This window comes from Polypterus senegalus, chromosome 6 (genome assembly GCF_016835505.1).
Source record: "Polypterus senegalus isolate Bchr_013 chromosome 6, ASM1683550v1, whole genome shotgun sequence".
Taxonomy (NCBI): Eukaryota; Metazoa; Chordata; class Cladistia; order Polypteriformes; family Polypteridae; genus Polypterus; species Polypterus senegalus.
This window is the reverse complement of record NC_053159.1, coordinates 57,648,117-57,670,732: the sequence shown is the minus strand read 5'-3', so window position 1 is coordinate 57,670,732 and position 22,616 is coordinate 57,648,117. Positions and strand designations below refer to the sequence as shown.

At 38.8% G+C, this 22,616-nt stretch overlaps 1 protein-coding gene across 8 annotated transcripts in view; it reads right to left on the bottom strand.

The window, feature by feature from the left end:
- The window catches only part of LOC120531052 (protein kinase C zeta type), a 677,641-nt gene that overhangs the window by 55,775 nt on the left and 599,250 nt on the right, over nucleotides 1-22,616 (bottom strand). For 7 of the 8 annotated variants that reach the window (XM_039756040.1, XM_039756039.1, XM_039756043.1 and 4 more), the window contains one exon: nucleotides 16,244-16,333. In XM_039756040.1, the coding sequence (XP_039611974.1) occupies nucleotides 16,244-16,333 (90 nt within the window). Of the gene's footprint in view, nucleotides 1-12,815; nucleotides 13,111-16,243; nucleotides 16,334-22,616 lie in introns of those variants that run through there. The other variant, XM_039756044.1, reaches the window with a different exon arrangement.

The following is a 22,616-nucleotide window of genomic DNA, read 5'->3' as shown; positions in this document are numbered from 1 at the left end:
TGTTCAGGATCACAGGAATGTGGAGCCTACCCCATCAGGTTTGGATGCAAGGCAAGAAAAATCCCTGGTATGCAATATGTATGATATGGCTGATGTTAAGAACAAAAAGAATATGATATTTCAACTATTTTGAGAGAAAGTGAAAAATTGCAAAAAGGGAGACAAATTGTTTAAAACATAATTATGCTAAAGAATTATTTTCACAATATCAGGTATTTTGAGCTGTGAATATAAACCATAAAAAAGATAAATTATTAAATATAGAATAAATACAAAAATACATTAGTACGTTCAGTTTTTCACCAGTTGGCAGACTCCCTTCGCCTACCTACTTGTACTTCAGTAGAGACATTGCCAACTCAGGAATTTTACAAGGTTTGTACTGCTACGTTGTTAAACAACTTTTTTAAGGCAAAAGTGATTGGTTTAGTAACAATATGCTGATCTTGTACGATGACCTAGTCAGTCTCTCGATTAGTGCCATTTTCTTTTCAGAAAGGATTTCTCCTGTTTGAAGTGGCATGTGAATTATTGTCAACAAAAATCAGGCAACTGAGAAATAAACTGAAACGTTATTCACTCGTGATTTTTCTGTAAATAAGGTAAAGGTTTTATTGACCAGCACATTGCAATTTCAGGTGATTGAATTACATCTTGATATACAACAAGCGCAAAGAAAAGCGGCACATAAATCCCTTTCTATTTCACACACTTTACGCGCCCGTATTCAGTTTGCCCTGTCACTGCAAATGTTGTGTGAACACCTGCCCTTCATCACCAGCTGGCATTCACTGGATGAATATATGCGGGTGGCTTGTGGTGGATGACTTTCTGTTTTAGAAATAAAAGTCACAAGGATTAAAGCTAATGACAAGAATATTCATTCAAAAGTGAAAACTAAAAATATTTTTAGTATATTATTATTTTATTTCAGTTAGTCTTTCCAGCTACTTTAATAGTTTCGTTTAGTTTTAGTTTTAAATTTCGGCTTTGTTAATTATTTTCTTTTAGTTTATGTAAATGTTTTTTTAATAATAGTTTCAGTTCTGATTTTAGTTTTCATTAACCATAATAACCTTGCTGGGTGCTGCCTTCATTGTATCATTTCTTACAATTAGTAAGTTTATTTCTAATGGCTAACAAAAGGGGTGCAATCCAAAACAATGAAGTACTATTTTGACTGTTTAAAATAACTCGCTATATGCTTAATTACTTTCTTATGTATGGAATTAATGAGCTCATTTTTAATTGCTTTGCAATGGGTGCTTGTCCCACTGTCAACACATTCTATAAAGTGTTTCATAATGGGATCAAATTCGGCAAAAATTTCAAAAACCTCTTTAAAAAATGTACATTTATTTTCTTAGCAGATGCTTAAAGAGACTTATAAAGGAGGTCAACATAATCAAGTAACATCAGTCTACAGACTGTCTTTATCAAATGTAACAGGACAAGTTACAAAATTTGACCACCACAAGTGAAAAGCTATAAAGATAGCTTAATAATATTTAACAATATAAGAGATATCCAAAGACATTTGGAAAAAACATTTATTACCAATTTGACAAATTTTCACAAAATGGTAGGGTTTTCAATCACTTCTTAAACACAATTAGGGAGTCAGCAGTTTGAATGGAGGTGGGCAGAGTGTTCCACCAACTGGGAGACCATATGAAAAGAGTCTGGATTTAGATTTAATACCATGAAGAGGTGGCATCAACAGACATAAGTGGATGTGAAGGAGCATTGAACCTCACCATTGTCTCTATACATACAGGTGCTGACCCACTGACTAATCTATAGGCAAGCATCAAGGATATGAACATAATGCAAGCTACCAATATAACGACCTGAGGAGAGGAGTGATATGTCCCCATCTTGGCTGGTTGAATACAAGATAGGCCACTGCATTTTGGACCATCTACAGTGGTTTGATAGCACATGTGGTTCCTCCTACTTGGTGGCATGAATCGTGGACTCTCTTACAGACAGACCTCAATATGTGCGTCTTGGGAACTGCAGGTCTGACATTGTGTTCAGCAATACAGGGGCGCCGCAGGGGACTGTACTTTCTCTGGTCCTTTTCAATCTATATACATCAGACTTCCAATATGACTCGGAGTCCTTCCACGTGCAAAAGTTCGCTGATGACACTGCTATTGTGGGCTGCATCAGGTGTGGGCAGGAGGAGGAGTACAGAAAGTTAATCAAAGACTTTGTTAAATGGTGCGACTCAAACCACTTACACCTTAACACCAACAAGACCAAGGAGCTGGTGGTGGATTTTAGGAGGCCTAGGCCCCTCATGGACCCTGTGATCATCAGAGGTGACTGTGTGCAGAGGGTGCAGACCTTTAAATATCTGGTAGTGCAGCTGGACAACAAATTGGACTGGACTGCCAATACTGATGCTCTATGTAAGAAAGGTCAGAGCAGACTATACTTTCTGAGAAGGTTGGCATCCTTCATCATCTGCAGTAAGATGCTGCAGATGTTCTACCAGACGGTTGTGGCGAGTGCCCTCTTCTACGCGGTGGTGTGCTGGGGTGGCAGCATAAAGATGAAAGACGCCTCACGCCTGGACAAACTTGTTAAGAAGGCTGACTCTATTGTAGGATTAAAGTTGGACAGTTTAACATCTGTGGCAGAGCGATGGGCATTAAGCAAACTCCTGTCCTTCATGAATAATCCACTGCATCCACTTAACAGTGTCATCTCCAGACAGAGGAGTAGCTTCAGTGACAGACTTTTGTCACTGTCCTGCTCCACTGACAGACTGAGGAGATCGTTCCTCCCCCACACTATGCGACTCTTCAATTCGACCTGGGGGAGTAAATGCTATCATTAATTTTATTTTAATTTTTTTCTTTTTTTTTTTTCATTTTTATTACTATTTAATTTAATATTGTTTCTTTGTATCAGTATACTGCTGCTGGATTATGTGAATTTTCCCTTGGGATTAATAAAGTATCTCTCTATCTATCTATCTATCCAGCCATGACAAGACCAAAGCCTGGACCAGAGGTTGTGCCGCATACTCAAATAAGGTCTGATTTTGTGGATGCTGAACAAAGTTAACTGCATGAATACGAGACAGTTGAAATGTGGTCAGAGAAAGATAGCTGCTCATAAATCACCACCCCAAGATTGCATATTGAATTGGTAGGAGGTAAGAGACAAATTGTCATTGTTTGGCTGGTGTAAAGTATTTGTGGACCTTTTCAAAGTAAGATTCCTCTTTTGTAGAAACTGAATTACTGCCACAAAGCAAGTGAGAACATCACACCATCGCTTTCTCTCAGCCTCAGCTTCTTTTGTTTTTCAATAGTTGAGCATCCTTTAAGGCGCAATTCTAGCTCCTTCCAGGATGTCATATATTTTGAGTGTTCTGGACTATCTTTATGATCTTTAAGGTACCTTAAAGGATTATTTTGCAGTTCTTGGATGAAAATAATTTGCAACAGAATAAGTGGAGGGAATATTTTTGAGTAGGGGTGTCAGCCTCCTTTAAATATTTTCTGATTAACTAATTTTCTTATAAAATAATGCTGATGGCAGCATCTTTTTGGAGAAGTTAAACTGTCCTTTATCTGAAATGGTCATTTCATAACCAAATCAAATCCAATGGAATCAGACAGGACATGGGGCCAATCAGTAGGTGATGCAAAGAGGTGTTTTCTTAAATTCTCTGATATGATTATCTCAAAAGCTACCATTTCAAGTTAATGCAACAGTAGCTGACTTCCTTTGTATATAAAGTCTTGTGTCAGGTTTTGATTATATCTCCCTGGACCTTTTGTTAGAGAAACAAAATCTGGTCACCCTAACAGACAGATAGATATGCCCGAGATGAATGTGCGCGCCAGTGCTGATTGAAAAGCCCATATATACTGAGTCTAGAAAACATGATCAGCAAGTCTCTGATAGGCTGTAACAAAACAACGAAAGAATGGGTGCATTTTTTTTTTCACACAAGCGGAGCAGAACCTTTTATTCAAAGGATATGAAGAATTTCAAGATTTAATATGTGCAAGGGGTAACACTGCAAAAGCAGCCCAAACCAGAAAAGACGGCTGGCAAAAAGTGGCTGACAAATTAAACGCTAAGTAGTGTGCATTGTACTTACTGAATGCAGCGTTTCATTTCCTACGTGTCAGATTAATTATCGTTTAATGTCATAATTCCATAGCAAACATGAGCACAATGAGAACATGGGATCAGGTTAAAGTGAAGTACAAGAATATACTTCAAAACTGATAAATATTGGTATATAACTATTTAAAGAACTGTTGACATAAATAATCATATATATATAATATTAAAAAACATTAATTTTAAAGCTAATAAGAAGGCAGACAAGTAAAAAACAGGTGGAGGTCCATGCGGTCCAGACCTAACCCCTGCAGAAGAGTTGGCGATCCAGCAAAATGCCCATCGCCCTGTTTCTGAGGGCATTACAGGGGGAAGCTCCTCCTCAGAACCAGTGGCAGGATGCAGTGGTCACTTCATTTCAGATAAAGGATAGTCATTGCATATATTTGTCCTCAATGTGTGCCATAGGTAAGTTCCATATAGCCCTCTTTTTTTTTTGTTGGGTCAGTTTGCAGGGAATGTCATATCCCTAGAACTTGTGTCTAACCAACGAGATATTGACAAAGGTCAAATATTTGATGAAGACACTGTGTCTGATTATTCATCAGGGGGAGAGGTACATTTTCCAAATAATGTTTTATCAAACTCCACTCTGATCAGTCCCATGTGCCCCAATCACATTTTGAAATCCTGGGTAATGAGAATGTTAGGCTGATTGTGAGATTCTTTATGGAACTGTGGGTGTTTTTGCCTGTGTATTACCTATCTGCAATGGCATGAAACGCCTCTTATATTGTCTGCATATGCAAGTGTCCAGGAAACACTATGAAAACTGCACTCTTAGATAGATTTTTCACCTACAGTATATAAAAAAAAGTGCTGCTTTGCATACTGTCTGTGTGGTTGTCAGAGCCCAACTTCGCCTAGTTTGACTTCGAATATAAGGTGCTAATAAATCTTTGAGGTACAATATTCCCCCTCAGCTAAAGCGGTATCTTTCTAAAAGAATTTTCTTCGGGAGCAATAAAGGATCTTGCCGATCACACAAAACCCTCTCTATATGAAATTCTGTTCTTATAATTTGCATGCCGATATCAATTGGTTGTTCATTCATGAATGGTGAAGCCATGACTGAATGAATTCCATACACGGAAACTGATTAATTGTGTGAGCTAATCCTTGTTTACACAGAACAAACCTGCTCAAAGCAGGTTTGAGGATTTGGATGTGCTGCTATGATAACACATCCAGCAAGAGTTTAGAAAAACCGACAGATCCAGGATCATGCCAAATCGTCAACAATTACATCCGGCTAAATAAGTAATCCACATACAAAAAGCAAGTAGGCAGATTTTGTTTTAAGGATGCAAGTACTAATGGAAGACTAAACAAACTGCATGTAGGACCTTTGCCTGTGTGAGTAAGAGGCAAACTCTCAGGCTAGTGCATAAAACATATCAGCACTCAAATGGCATTTAGAAGTATTAGGGCTCTTAAATTCCTTAAGCAATAAGATTAAAATACCATATATTATGATATTAGTTAGTTTGAGCACTATAGGGGCTTAAGAGTTGATTGCCAAAACTTAGGGACTTTTTCCTGAAGATGTGTCATGTAGCTTGGCATCTGTCAGACCACTGGGCAGCTGCGTGTCATGACTTAAAAGTGCTGTGGTCTGCAGCCACAGGCTCTTATATTAGCACATTTATATTTAATTTAGCAAGCATTTAAGTTTATAGGTCTTGATATTGGTTTTAGAACTATTAACTATTTAAAGGAGTTGCTTGACTCTTTTTGAGTGGTTTAGTGAGGCATTAATTACAGGCCATTGCTTTTTAATACAATACAGTACAATACAATTTATTTTTGTATAGCCCAAAATCACACAAGGAGTGCCGCAATGGGCTTTAAAAGGCCCTGACTCTTGACAGGCCACCAGCCTTGACTCTCTAAGAAGACAAGGTACAACTCCCAAAAAAACCCCAGTAGAGAAAAAATAAAAAAGAAACCTCAAGAAAGGGAGTTCAAAGAGAGACTCCTTTCCAGGTAGGTTGGGCATACAGTGGGTGTCAAAAAGAAGGGGGTCAATGTTAATGTGGCCTGTTTGCTTGTTTTTCACTTGCCTTGTACTTTCAAAAACCAAGGATGCTGCGTTTTTGAGGGAACTGAAGAAACAAGTTTTTGTTTTGAGACATGGCAACTCTGCTGGGCCTTTTGACTCACCAGAGTGTAAACAAGTTTTTAGAAGAACCTTCAAACGTAAACAAAATGAAGTAAACTTGCACATAAACACTTTAAACATATACACATTTTAGCATTTAAATTTATATATTGAGGCCCATGAACATTTCAGATGATCAGATTAAAAGCAAGCTATATTGTATTAGTTAGGTTGAATTATACAGATGTTTTATAAATTGATTATCAGGGTTAGTCCCTGTATTGGTAAATCAGACTATCTGTGGCTGCTTGTCACAGGTGGATGATGTAGCTGACTTTGCTCTCAGGCTGTAACATTGGCCGGTATACATACATTCTAGATAACATTTAAGTTCCTATTGCAATTCTGACTCATGAATCAATATCGTAACAGTAGAATTACCAAAGCCTATGAAAAAATTTGTAATCCCTGCCCACCTTAAATCTGTTTGCACCTCTCCATCAGTGCCTTTTGTCTTGTAAATGCGTCAACCAACACGAGCACCAAGCAGCCTGCTATATCACCCGTTCTAAACCTCCCGCCGCCCCGAAGTTTTTTCACTTTTATGCTCTCAGTCATGATCATGATACAACCCCCAAACCCCAGATCTAAAGTTAGTTAGTTTTTATTGGAAACTGGGAATAACTGTAGATGTGAGTGGTATTTTGAGACAATGAAACTGGAAATTCTCTGATCTGGAGGGATAAAAGCTGACACACAAATACTGGTGAATCTGGCTTTTAGCAGGCTGCTTGCTGCTTGTGTTGGTCGACACATTTACAAGACAAAAGACACTGACGGAGAGGTGTGAAGGGATTTAAGGTGGGCCGGATTTACGAGTTTTTTCGTAAGCTTTGGTAATTCTAGTGTTAATTAATCAGGGTAAAACAACACGTACAATATCAGCTGGCTTTGAGAAATATAAAAATTTAAGGGTATATTAATAAAGGCTTTAGCAATGTGCTTTCTAACTTAAGGCCTGTTGCCTGTTTCTAGCTGCAGCAGCTTAGCTCTTATTAGTAAAGCTGCGTGCTGCACTTACCAGCACAGCTGCCTATTATTTTAGTCTTACTAGATGCTGGTGCAACATGCAAGTATACTGTAAATTGAACAGCTCAGTTTTTCATATGTGGGCCATCCTGGTTCCAACTTGATGATGAGGGCTGATCAATTAAAAGGCTTCCAATTTTTATTAGCTCAACATTAGGAATGTAAGGAATGTACAACATGATCAGATGATGGTCATCTCTGGGCCAAATGGCAAGTACGACCTTCGAGTCTTAATGATTGTTATAAAAAGATTGATTATTATTAGGGAAAATATGTTTACAAGGCAAGGTAATTGTTATGAAAAAAGGTAGAGTCCAAGGTCATTATTGCAAAGATAACATGTAAAGTGAATGATGAGAATTATGTATGAAATATCAATGTTTTTGTGATTAGAACTGAAATGAAAGCGAACCCCGCCCAAACCACCAGGCTCACTTCATGAACTGAGACAGGCTTTACTTGCTCAGCAGTTGTTTTCTATGCTATCCAATAAAGTTCTGACTGCCTTTCTGAAGACTGTGCCATTTTTTTCTGAAGAATTCTCCACAACATATCCACCCCAAAATAAAATGTATTCATTTAGTTCTTAAGAACATCCACACTGACAAGACATTCATATGGCTCAGCTACTAATGCTTTAAAGCAGAAGGCAGATACTACTCTGAAGATTCAGTCTCAAATGTGTTAACTGAAGTTCATGATCACTGAGATGCATAGTTAGCAGGGCTCTTTACACAGTTTACTTCAATCCAGCAAACAACTTATTCATATCATTTGAAAGCAATGTTTATTAATTTACCAGCTATAATATAATTGGCATATTGGACCAGTATGGGAGAGAATGAGATAGCTTCCCCAGTTAGAAGTAATTACATGCAGTTTGATGAATCCGGTTGAATGGCTACTTCTGGTTTAGCACTAAGTCTGAGACATAATAAAGTCTTACAACTATGTGCAGCATCCTCAATATAACAAAAGAAATGCTCTTTTATAGGAATTCTGAAATAATGGATTGATCTTCAGATGATAAATTTAATTTCATTAGCCTTGAAAAGTAGGAAAAATGACCTTTCCATTGTATAATACCTTTCAGTATTGTTATTATCCAGCTAATGTTTCCTCCATATACTGATGCTAGCATAAATTTCACAACGGTAAATGTCTCACAATTGACAAAGTGAAGAGCTTTAAAGAGTCTGTGCAAATAATAATATCCTGTATAATCTTGATATTCACAAGTTTATCTAGCACTGATATTATGTTTGAATTTTATTATTATTTTTGCATTGATTTTAAGCAGTAATTGTTTTTCATTACTGAACAAAAAAAATTTATATATTATAAAGGACAGCAAGCACAGGCAAGCATCCTGGCCGGGATGGTTCAAGTTTCCTTATTGGGCCTGGAGGCCAAACCTGTAATTCGACAAGAAGGAAGGCAGGGTGTTCCCTGCATCAAGCAGAAGATAGGTAGAAGGTGCCAAAACGGGAATGGGGGTGCTGAGGTCGCAGAATGGCTCAATCAAAGAACCTTAGCCAGCCAAAAAGCCAGCATGCTGAAACAACGGGGAGATAAATTATGTGAACTATTTGCTTTCCCAATGCACTAGATGCCAGCATCTCTGGATTACAGTACCCATATGGACACGTGCAGGGCATGCTGGGAACTGTAGTCCTGTGGACTTTCTCTATTGGGTTCCAGGGCTGCTGCTAGGAACTGTTGCAGTGACTTGTACTCCATACTTTTGTGAGGCTTCCACCTGATCTGGAAGTACTTCCTATGGAAAATTTCATGGTACAACAAGTACTTCTGGGTCAGAGTCAGAGCCAGGGGAGGAGCTGGACAACACTCAGTGGGGAAAAGTGGAGTAGATAAGAACTACACTGCTGTACTGTGCTGTGTTAACAGAGAGAAACCTATTGAAAGTAGTCTGTTCAAAAAATATTTGTATTTTGAACCAAGGACTGTGGCTGTGAGATTGTATTTGGGGTGATGCAATGTCCGTTACTTGTTACAAAGTACATGCTCCTGGTAAGATAAACACTAAATTAACTCCAAGTGCAGGTTCAGAATTTAAGATTTAAGGTATAGAATTTCATTTGTGTATGATGTGAATGAATAAATGATTGGATGAGAATGTCCAGGACTGCATGATTTTGGCCCCAGATCCAATATACAAGTAGTCCCCAAGTTATGGACGTCTGATATACGACTTACGAACGTGGCCGCAGCTGCTCCTTCAGCTGTCTGGGGGACATGACGCAGGTTCCTCAATAACTGACACTCCGTCATCTTTGGTCTGGGGATGCTGCAAGCGGTGGCTGGAGGGGGCGATTTCGCTGGTCGCGCAGTGTAGTGTCCCTTGGGCGGCTCTGGTTGATAAATGGGGCGGTGGGAGCCGCACCCCATTCATTCTCAGTGGGTGGCTGGGTGTTTGGCCAGCGGTGACCTGGGGTCCATAGTCGTCTGGGCCACAGCTATCGCTCGTGTGCAGGACGGAGGCTTGATGAGGCGGTTCACTGTCCACCCACCACGCCGCCGCAGCTACTGCTCCTGACTGCCCCATTCGTTCTCGATGGGTGGCTGGTCATGCTGCAAACGGTGACCTGGTTGTGGCTGAACCGAGGTCATTGAGGGTGAATGGGGCGGCGAGGGGCAGCATTGTATAGTGTGCCTCGGGTGACTGCCTGTTTAATAGGGGCGGTGGTGGGCGATTCACTACCCCCCTTTGGCCGCACGCTGTTCATTCTCAATTGGCAGATTAAAAGTCAAGACGGAGGTAAAAAGCTTAGGGGTAATTGTTGACTGTAATCTGAATTTTAATTCGCATATTAATCAGATTACTAGGACAGCATTTTTTTACTTAAGAAACATAGCTAAAGTTAGACCTCTTATATCACTGAAAGATGCTGAGAAATTAGTTCACGTGTTTGTTTTCAGTCGACTAGATTACTGTAACGCACTCCTCTCAGGACTTCCCAAAAAAGACATAAATCGTTTGCAACTAGTGCAGAATGCAGCTGCTAGAATCCTAACTAAGTAAAGAACATCCGAGCACATTTCTCCAGTTTTGATGTCACTAAACTGGTTACCTGTGTCATTCAGGATTGACTTTAAAATTCTGCTTATGGTTTATAAAGCCTTAAATAATCTCACCCCATTTTATATATCCGAATGTCCGACACCTTATATTCCAAATCGTAACCTTAGATCCTCAAATGAGTGTCTCCTTAGAATTCCAAGAACAAAACTTAAAAGAAGTGATGAGGCGGCCTTCTGCTGGTATGCACCTAAAATCTGGAATAGCCTGCCAATAGGAATTCGCCAGGCTAATACAGTAGAGCACTTTAAAACACTGCTGAAAACATATTACTTTAACATGGCCTTTTCATAACTTCACTTTAACTTAATCCTGATACTCTGTATGTTCAATTCATCATAATAACTATTCATGGTGGCTCTAAAATCCGTACTGACCCCTACTCTCTCTTCTGTTTCTTTTTCCAGTTTCTTTGTGGTGGTGGCCTGCGCCACCACCACCTACTCAAAGCATCATGATGCTCCAACAGTGATGGATGGATTAAAAGCCAGAAGTCTACGTGACCATCATCATCAAGTCCTTAAAGCCAAAACTGTTTTCATTTATGTTAGGTAGAATGCCCAGGGGGGGACTGGGCAGTCTAATGATCTGGAATCCCTACAGATTTTATTTTTTTCTCCAGCCATCTGGAGTTTTTTTCTGTCCACCCTGGCCATTGGACCTTACTCTTATTCCATGTTAATTAATGTTGACTTATTTTATTTTCTTACTGTCTTTTATTTTTCTATTCTTCATTATGTAAAGCACTTTGAGCTACTTTTTGCATGAAAATGTGCTATATACTGTAAATAAATGTTGTTGTTGTATGCAAGTGGAGGTGACTGTGCGGTGGGCAAATGGTGAACTGCCCCTCGCCTCCCCCATTCATTCTCAATAGCAAGCCTGATTGTACTGTTATGTACATAGCAGGAAGTTGTCTCTTGTCAGTACACCAGACGTGCTGACGACTGGTGCCTTCCTGCTGTGATAGTGTGTACAGTGCTATGCAGAAGAGCTCATCTTAACCTTTTGTCTTCACCCTTCAACAATGTCTCTGAAACACAAATCTGAAGCAAGTGCTAGTGATACAGTAAAAAAGAGAAAAACCATCATTATGGAAAATAAAGTAGAAATAATAAAAAGGTCAGAGAGAGGTGAAACTCCATCTTTCTTTGGCAGAGCATTTATTAAAATAATGTACCTGTTTGGATTTACATACAAATTCAACTTAAGAACAAACCTACAGTCCCTATCTCGTACGTAACCCGGGGACTGCCTGTATCTGATGACCCCAAGCCTACACTGTGGTGCATACTGGTGACCAGTAAAACCAGTGATAAATACTTATAATTTTAATCACCATTTTGATTTACAATATGTTTTTATTTTTGCAGTTTCTTGAAAGGTATTTTCAGTTTTATTTTGGCAAATATTTCTAATGCTCTGAAATTAAATGTTCTGAATAATACAGAACAGTGCATACAATAAGTCTTTGAACATTTTGAAGGTTTTCATTACATTTTTCTGGCAATTATACCAAGCACTGACAGCTAAGTAACAATGACAAAAATGCTATCTGTAGAGGCCTTTCAGAACCTGGAATTTGTAGAAAACACGGACATAAACTTTGCAATAAAACAAATGACAAATTACATTAGTATTGTTTGTAACAAATACATGCCTTCAATAAACCAGTATAAGAATTTAAACTTGAATCTCATCAGAAAAACAGCACTAGAATGAATCCAAGTATATACAACAAATTAGAAAATTCAATAAATTAAAAAATAACCATGTAGTTTCTTTATTACGAACCATGAGCTTGGGCATTCTGATGTTTTTAAGTGAACTACAGATGAGGGTGTAGGAAACTGGAGCAAAAGGAAATTGAATTTGCATCAGCAGTAAACTACAGTTTTACTCTGAGGAAGCTACGTAATTCTGTCTTCAGGAACACGTTTATGCATTTCTATTTTTTTTTCCGCATTTTTATAACTTTACTATGCTCTATTACTACATATAATTTTGAGTTTGCAATTAATAAGCTATTAGTTATTGCAAGATCTGATTAATCACCTGCTGTCATTGTAATTTATGCTGGAAAAGTATAGCCCTTTCCATGCAGACTGTAGGAAAGCAAAGTGAATTCTAACTTAATTACCCAGGGAAAGCCATAACAATGTGGGAAAGGAAAAGAGATTTAACTTGGTTAATCAACTATTGAACTTGCCTTTGGCATTTTGAGTAATTGATTAAATAATTTGGCTTTCTCTTTTGTAGGAGGTGGGTCTCCAGCTTTTAGAACTATATCAAGGTATATGAGGCATACTTGTTTTAAGAAACAGAAGAATACAATTTATAAACACAAGGATTTAAGTAATATGGGAACTGTATATACATGTTGGCACATAAGACAAGACACACATAGACTAGGCACATAAACATATAACAGAGAGACCGGATATGTAATTGCTATTTAGAGTTCTAATTTAATTTGGCACAGGTGAACAGTTTTACAATACAAAGTCTTTAAAAGTTATTCTGATGTTGTGTGGAGTTGTTGATTTGTTGTTGCTCCAAGTTCAAGGGGAGTATTCTTCCTGCGTTGGTGTGCACTCTTTCTCTTTGCTGCATGATCCTTTGTTTGTGGTATGTAGTGCTTTCCTCAGTTAGCTCTTTGCGGTGTCATCTGTAATTTCATAGGGAATAGCATTACTCTTTGTAACCCAATTTGCTAAAGTTCCGTTCTTGAAGTAATACCTGCTTCTCAGGCCATTTTAGACTAGGCCAAGTGCTTGGTTTGGTAGATTAAATCTCAATTTTCAACTCCTCAAAGAGGCAGTGGCTCATCAGTTTTCTGGTTACAAGAGTGGGGTTGTTTCAGAGATGCTCAGTCATTTTTGGACAGTTTTATAAGGTGCCATATAAGGGGTTTACTATCAAACTAAAAGAAGTGGGAGTTCGGGGTGATGTTTGTAGATGGATGCAGAATTGGCTCAGACACTGGAGCAGAGGGTGATGGTATGAGGAACCTTATAAGAATTGGCTGATGTTAAGAGTGGTATTCCATAGGGGTCAATACTAGAGCCACTGCTATTTTTAATATACTGTGATACATGAATCGCTGTCTTGCCTCCAAAAGATGAGGACCTCAGGAAAACTAGCTTTATTCAACTTGAAAGAGGAACAACAATGTTATTTATTGAAGCAGGAGCTAGCTACTACTCTACTACACATAGACACAGCAAACGGGTAGGACCAGGGCCAGGTCAGTGTCTAAGTTATAATGTTCTCTGCATCACCTTTTGGCCGACAGATGCGTTGCACAAGGAGGCAGGGAGCTTACAGTTGCCTCAATGGCATTGCAAACCTGCGGTTGCCTCAGCGGCAGACAAGCAGCCCTCGACAGACATGCATTTCGGCGTGTTGCCCCGTTGGGGAGGGTCTTAAAACAGTTTACAAATCTCACAATATATAAATGTTTTGGATAGGAATATATGTAACATGCTGGTTAAGTTTGCGGATGATACCAAGACAGGTGGGCTGGCAGATAATCTGGGTACCTTTGTGGCAGATGATATTTATTGTAAGTTAATGTAAAGCATTACCTGTAGGAAATAGAAATGTTAGGTTTGAAAACACAAAGGGAGGTATGACAATCAAATGTACACATTATGAAAAGGGTTTAGGAATTGTAGTGGACTCAAAACTATCAAAAGTGTTCAGAAGCCATTAAAAAGACAAACAGAATGTTAGGTTATATAGCACGATGTGTGGAGTACAAGTCCAAAGAGGATATGCTCAAGATTTATAACACAACCAGTAACGGTGTACTGCACGATAATGTATAGTGAATACACGTGACTTATAGTTTTCATTCTCTGTGCGTTTAGCATTCATTTGCTCAGAGGTTGATGCCCTTGCTGCTTCGTGAGCAGCTCTTCTTTTCTCCACCCTAGAGGTTCACTTCTTCTCTTCTTCCGTCGGCATCTTTTCGCGTTAAAACTGATTAAGTCAGTTTTTGTGTTGCAATTACTTAATACGTTTTTCTTAATTTTTCACTTAAATTTGCACTTAAGTGTTCAATCTGCCTCAAGAATGATTTAAGATATGAAGAGGTAAGGGAAATGATGGCGAAGGTGGTAGGGATGAGAACTGCGGCCATACACATGTGCCGCTGCACGCTTCTGAGAGTTGATTCTACAATAAAATAAAATAAAAATAAAAGGAGGAATAAAAATCATCACCCAAAAGTGGACAGTAGACGTCAGGTAGTATACAGTATGTGTATCAAATTTCAAGTCAATAGGTCAAACGGTTTGTGAGCTACAGGTGATTTTAAATCATGGACAAACAAACGGATAGCCATGGTAGCATATTATATAAGAAGATGGTGAGGCCTCCTCTGGACTACTGTGTACAGTTTTGGTCTCCAGGCTACAAAAAGGAAATAGCAGCACTGGAAAAAGTCCAGAGAAGAGTGACTAGGCTGATTCCAGGGCTTCAGGGATAAATTATGAAGAAAGATTAGAAGAGCAGAGCCTTTCCAGTTTAAGCAAAAGAAAATAACAGGTGACATGAAGTGTTTAAAATTATGAAGGGAATTACTACAGTGGATTGAGATTGTTATTTTAAAATGAGTTCATCAAGAACACTGGGACATGGTTGGAAACTTGTTAAGGGTAAATTTCGCACAAACATTAGGGAAGTTTTTCTTTACACAGAGAGCCATAGACACTTAATAATAAACTACCAAGTAGTTAGGGACTTTACTTTAGGGACTTTCAAAACTAGACTTGATGTTTTTTAAAAGCATTAAGTGGATAGGACTGGCGAGCTTTGTTGGGCTGAATGGCCTGTTCTCATCTACATTGTTATAATATTCTAATGTACTGAGCGTTTCAGAGAGAATCTACTGGTACATATTTTAAGGGAGTAAATAATTTCTACTGATTTGATTAAATTCACATCCGGTTACAAAATCAGTTGTCATCAATTGATTTACAGCTTTTGTTCTTGCTTGAGTCCATTTCATGCTTTCTGGCTCAAAAGGTCTGCAGAGGAGCCTTAATTTAACTTTGTAATTTCTACATTAACTCCAAAACACAGAAACTGAGCAATCACAGGTAACTTCATTAAGCTAGGTATCCAATTAAAAACTTAAGTTTGTTAGAAAAAAATTCAGAAGCCACACTGAGTCCCCAGGACCGAGTTTGGGAACCACTATTCTAGATAACATGCTGGGGTAAATGTTTATTGGCATAATTACACCTCTGTGTAAGACACAGTGTAATACTGTATTTACCTGCTACGATTTTAGCGATATAATATATTAAGCATGTCAGGCTATTCAAATTTTCAGATTTAAGCAGAAACCAGTCTTTAAAAAGAAACAAATAATTTATAACCAGAAACCATTGTTTTAGCAGATGAATGGATGTAACAGTAATAAAACTAATAAACTTTTTTTTTGACTTGGACAGGTGTTTCAATCAGTCATTATTACTTATTGGGTTATTTTGTAGCCGTTGTTCTCCAGGTTATATTGCTTAACATATTTGATATATCACTTGTACAGCAGTTGTTACCAATTTTAAATTTTCTAATAAACTACTAGTATATCATTTTGTTTTTGTGATTAAGAGCTGCATACCTATTGATGTACATATTAAACATATGTAAATATTCAAAACCTATACACTCAAAGCTTCTTTATTTCCAAAACAAAAAATAATTACAAATATTCAGAACATTTCATTGCCTAAACAAAACCCCAATAAAACTAATAAGAGAAATAATGTTATAATGGTATATCTGCCTACCTGGTCCCAGTCAATGCTGCGAAAGAATGTGTGAGACTTGATTTCAGAAAATCCTGTTTGCACTTGACACCCTAGTCGATCTTTGGGATCCTGTTTAAAAAATAAAACACATACAAAAGTATACATCTGATAAAAGGAAAAGAAAAAAAATAACTTAGTTTAAAACATGTTATAAATTTGTTTGTACTGTGCTTTCACAAAACATTTAAATCTCAGCTCACAGATAATTTCCTTCAGTAACACATCTATATATGTTGTTCTTAATGTTGTAATTCAAGAACATCTTTGTGAAAGATATTTTTCAATATCTCAGTGACATTAACTCTTATGTAGCTTTTATCTATTATTGTATTTCCATTAAAGGATAAGTTCAGTATTTTTCTGGTCAGTTATTTCTTGAAGGGAATTATGGTTGTGGCCAGCAGAGGGTGCTCCAGCTCCCTAAAAACCCGACACAGATAGGTTTGGACACAAGTCACAGCAAAGAGAAGAATTTATTTATTGTTGGGTTTCCCACCACAGCCACAGTTACAAAACACAAGCAATATTTTTGGTCTTCCTTTTCTTTCTCTCTGCCTCCTCCGCTCTTCCCAACAAGCTTCATCTCTTTCCTCCTGACTCTGAATCTGGCTCTCGGAGCTGTGGAAGGCAGCTCCTTTTAAGTAATTCCCCAGAAGTACTTCTGGTGTCCCAAAGGCTTGGCCCTGGAGCACTTCCAATTATCCTAATGAGCCCAAGAAGTAGGGCTCATTAGTCTCCGCAGCACCCACTGGTGGCACTCACGGAACCAAACAGGGCTGCGCCAAAGAACTCCAATTCCCATGATGCACTGTGGGCTGCCATCTAGCGTTACAGTATGCTCTGTGCATTCTGTCTCCCCCTATTCATCTACAATGAGGATGTTCCAGCCAGGTGAGGGGTCCTGGCTGTCCCTCACAAGGTATATATATATAATTTGCCACATGAAGTTGTGGTCTATAGTAATACTTTTTAAAAAAACATCCTGCCTGTTTTTGCAGTTTAGAATAGGGTTTAATGGACACCAGTCTAAACATGAAAACAAAAGCCTTAAAAGTTAAAGAGTAAGTAAATTTTCCCACCCAAGAGTGTTACTGAGTATAGATGCGAGTTTAGACATTGCATATCCATGTCTTTTAGGGAGGCATTTATGTTTGATTTAGCTGTTTAAAAGAAGACTGGATATGTGCTTCACCTTGTTGCTCATCTCTTCCTGCTTTTTTTGTTGTTTTTTTTTCTTTTGTGAACAATTTTTATTGATAAGGAACAATAATCAAACAAAATGGAGAAAGTGACTAAATCGTGCCTGAGTGACTAATAAAAGGGGCAGTAGTAGATAGTGTCACAAACTTGACTCTGACTCATAGAAAAGTTTGGGGCAGCCACCCATATAATTGATTTCCTGGCTGCAAAGTTGCTCAAATGAATACAGCACTGATGTGCACAAAACCGAGTCTAAAACAGAATTGAGGGAATAGGGAAAAGGTGAAGGCTTTTACAGGGGGAGACAGGAAGTTAGATCAAAGGGGCCGGGCTCAGGAAGGCCTTCAACCATAGGTTTGAGCCCAGACATGACATCACAGGGGCCGGAGCCGGCAAGGTCTCCTTCCATAGGCTCGGTCCCGGAAGTGACGTCAAGAGGGCTAGGTGGAATCTCCCGTGAATGGTCTACAGGAAAGGGAGAAAAAGAGTCAGTGTACTCTGCCACATCCTGGAATTGCCCTTACTCAAGCCCTTTAGCTGCCTCCCATGCGCACGTGTGTGACAATAGTCAGACTGAAAAAGAAAGGAAACAAGGAGGGTGAGTTTCCATCACCACTAGTTACAAGTTAGCCAATCACACAAGAGCTTGGTGACTACTAATCATTCCTAGATATTGGAGCCAGACACTCTGTTAATCCACAGTGATGAATGTTGGCAAAGAGTTTTAAAAAGAAAAAGAACAGAACTGGGGGATTTCCATTGAAAGGCCAGTACCAGTTTGGCAGTGACATTATCCACAACAACCTCTGCTGGAATTGGCTGAGAGAGAGTGTGAAAATATCCAGGGGAAGAAAAATTTAAGGTGAAAGAGGAATTTGGATAGAAAGGATTGAAACACAACGCCAAAAGCAAGTGATAGTGGATCAGTTCCAAAACAAGTTTCTGGAAACATTTAAGGAGCAAAAGTGAACAAGGGGAATCGGTGAATAAACCCATAGCAAAACATTTACATGAGGTAAAATACAAGTGATGGACACAATTACATTACAAATATGTGGTTGAGGAGTTCCTGAGGGACAGAGTGATATTCTTAAAGGTGGTATTCCATCACAAGGCAATGGAGGATGGAGATTACTTTATATCTTTCAATTTTCCATTATATATACGCTGAGTAGGTGCATTAGATTATGTTCCTGCTTGAAATCTGCTCCTTGGAGTTTATAAAACAGTTATAATCCAAAATATTGTCTACAGTCAGTCCAGCCCCATGAGACATTGAGATGCCCCTCACCTCTGCCCATGTATAATATCTGGTGCCCTCATTCATCACGCTTCACATCCTCAAACTTAGACTGTTCACAGATAATTCAAAATGCTTGAGTAGATGGTGGATGATGTTCTGAATGATTCTGACTGAATTAATTTTTCAATGTATAAAATCCAACATCACACCCATCCCGGGAAATCATATTGACAGTTAATTCTGAAAGTGAAGTGTCATAAGGATGGTCTAATAAATATTATGAAAAAAACATACGTACTTAGGAAAAAAATAGTAACTTAGAAACTAGTTTTTACTCTGGCACATTTATGACCATGCTAGATCAGATAAAAACTGTTACATACAGCTGTTTAGTCCCTAGCTGAAATCTCAAAGCAGGAAATGACCGGCCAACTAGACTGGGGGTGGGGGTTGAAGGTCTTGCATCAATTTACTTGTAACTGGTATTACTAGGGTGCTTTATTATAATGCTGTGTGAACACGTCAGGTGAGCTCCAAAATCATAGGCAGGAACATTTTAGAAATATGTGCGCCCTTTTCCCGTCCAGGAAGAAAGCATGGACTGGAAAGAAGGCCAAGTCATATAGAAAAAGGACTATAATGAATCAGGGGTGTTGGTTCTACACTATGATATCCTATTAGTACAGAAGGAACATCAAGAAATTTAGGCTAACAAAGACATTTTTTCTCTCTCTACCATTTTTTTCATCCTGAGAAGAGGCTCTCCCTCTCAGTTCATCCAGAGACCATGATGAAGAAGAGGTATTGCCGACCAAGGACCAATCAACATATTAAGACAGACTTGACAGCCACCTGCTAATCTAAGAATATTGAATGCTTAACATGAACCAAGTTGTATCGGTATTTTCTCACACTCATTGTACTCTGATATTTTGGGCTTATTATCTGTACTGTATGAATAAATGTGCAACTTTGTCTCTTGCCTGTGCTGGTACTTGGGGTTACAGATGTAAAAGAAAAGGTGAGAGTATTGAACTACAATAGCAGTCAATCCTGATATTATGGTAAGACTATGGGAATCAGTGCATGCTGTTATGGTCCAAGTATTAAACAGTCTGAAATGAAAAAATAGGGTCTCCTTAGAACCATAACACAACAAAACAGTGTTACTCAACAAAGCAAAGGACTCCATTCATTTTTTAGCATTAGCGGATGCACTCTTATATAACACTATAATACATTCTTCAGCACCATCAGATGGCCCTTCTCCACCTCAGCTGCTGACACAGACAGACAAGTCAGATGTCTAGGTGCAACCAAACCCCCTCCCTTGTGCTGTGGCTATAAAACACATCCCTGCCACAGGATATCATCCACTGGAACTCTAAACTGACAATGGTGCAAGTTCCCTGGAGAAAAGTCACTGCCAAGTTCTTCTCTCTCTGGAAGGAGCACAGCATGGCTCGCTATACCTCATCCCTGCTCCTGTTAACTTTAAAAATGCTTATCCTAAACCTGTCCATTTCAGTAGTAAAGAAAGAAACACACAAGTATCAGCATACAGCAATAAAGTGAAGATAAAGAGAGATAATTTTCAAATCAATTATAAGTCTTTTTTAGTTAACTGATACTGGAACTTTTGAAGTACCAGCTCTCATTCTTTGTAAACCTTTCTGCTACTATGCACTCCATGCACCTATTCGAAAGTTCTTTAACCACACTAACAAACAATTGATAATCAGGAAACACTCCTGGGCCACAATACCTTTTTCCTCTTCATTTCAATTGGAAAACATCTTATCCAAAAGATGCTGTACCCTTACCCATTCCCTGACTCCCATTGAAAGAATGGCTGAGTCAGTGAAACTTCTTCACCATCGCCTGTCTTCTAACTCCAGTGTGCTGTGCACTTCTTTGCTGCAGTTTGCTGTTCATCATATCTGACTCTCTTTTTTGCTCTTGACACTTTATATCCCTCACCTTGCTAGTAGACATCATTTTTGCATCCCCCCAGACACACTGTACAGCTGACAAGTGTGCTTCCACAGATGGACTTGTTAGTGTAATCTCATTACTGCTCACTAAAACTCTAACTTTTTCCTGTTGCACATTCATCAGATTCCTTTCTTTGATTTTGATCCATTTCCCTGTGCATTCCTCTAGGCACTCTCTTCACCTTTTCCAGTCACGTATAGAACAGATACAACTGTTTTTGTCACTGTAGTACTTTTTAGCACCAGGCCATCTTTGGAAACTTAATTGCACTGATCGGTGACATCATCATTACTTCCAAGGCAGTTTTTAGCTATTTGTCCAGGGCTTGCAGACTTAAAACACTTCATCAGCTCTAAAGTAACAAAAATAATATATTCATACTTGTCAACTTTAAAACAGAATCAGAATTACATTTATTAGCCAAGTATGCACACATACAAGGAATTTGGCTCCAGTTTTGATGATTCTCCAAGTTACATAATCGACACGCACAGAACGTTAATCAGACACCTGAGATAAAAAATAAGACACAGAATGTAGAAATATAAATGTATGCAAAGTGCAGAGTGTAACTCAGTGCAAGAAATGCTGAAATAAACACTGAAAAACAAGTATTAACAATATATAAACAGTACTGAAAGACCCTGGGAGGCACAGAAGGTGCGGTGCCCAGCCTGATTAAGCTAAATTAATCATTTGTGAGCTTGATGGCCTTAGGGAAAAAAAAAGTTCTTATATTTGCATGTTTTGGTAATGGTTTTCCCTTGATTTTTTATGGCTCTGGAATAATACAGGTCCTGTAAGGTGGGCAGACTGGCACCAATAATATTTTCGGCAGACCTGGCTATTTGTTGTGGCCTATTTTTATCATGTTTAGTCACTGATCCAAACCACATTTATGCATGAACTGAGAACAGACTCGATGACTGCTATGTAAAACTGAATCAGCAGCTCCTGTGGAAGGTTGAACATTCTCAGCTGTGACAGGAAGTACATCCACTGCTTTGCCTTTTCTATGATGGACCCTTCATTGGTCTCCCGTTTCAAGTTCCGGGAGATTATAGATCCCAGAAACGTGAAGGTTTCCACAACTGTCACAACAGTATTATGTATGGCGAGAGGGAATAATATAGTGGGACCTCTCCTAAAGTCCACTGTCATCTCCACAGTTTTGAGAGTGCTTAGCTCTAGATTGTTCTGACTACATCAGTAGGCCAGCTGCTCAACCTTCCTTCTATATGCAGACTCATTACCATCCCTGATGACCCCAATGATGGTGGTGTTGTCCGAAAACTTGATAAGTTTGACAGAGTTTGACTTCCTGTAATTTGTATTATTTTGTAGTCCTTTCAACACTGATGCAGGGTCATTGGCTAAAAACTCTTTGATTTCTTTTGTCACTGCCTTCCTTGCCTATCTATCTAAGCAGTTTTCTATCCCTGCTTCTTTGGCTTCATGAAGCTGCTTAAGTTTTGCAGTGATCCATGGTTTGCTGTTGTTAAATTTTAATCAGGTCTTGGTGGAGACACACATACAGCTCCCTAAACACAACACAGATAGTCATGTACACAAGTTTAGCATATACTTTCTACATTTTTTTCCCATGGGAAACATATTCCTATGTTTCCCACCTGCACATCACAGTTCCAAGCACAATAAGCATGGCACATACCAATATCTTCTCTCTTCACTGTTTAGTGTGGTGCTGAGGTGTCAACCATTGCATGGCTCCACTCAGATTCCAATCAAGGTGGTTCGTCATGTGGTGGATGCGGCAATGCACTGTAATCAGCGCATGCTCCCAACCTCTTTCCTCCTCTCTTCTTTTCCTCTCTCTCTCTCTGTCTACCTCCACTCCTCCTGGCAAAATTTGTCTCCCACCTCCCGAATGGAAGTGGTCCAGGTGTCCCATGA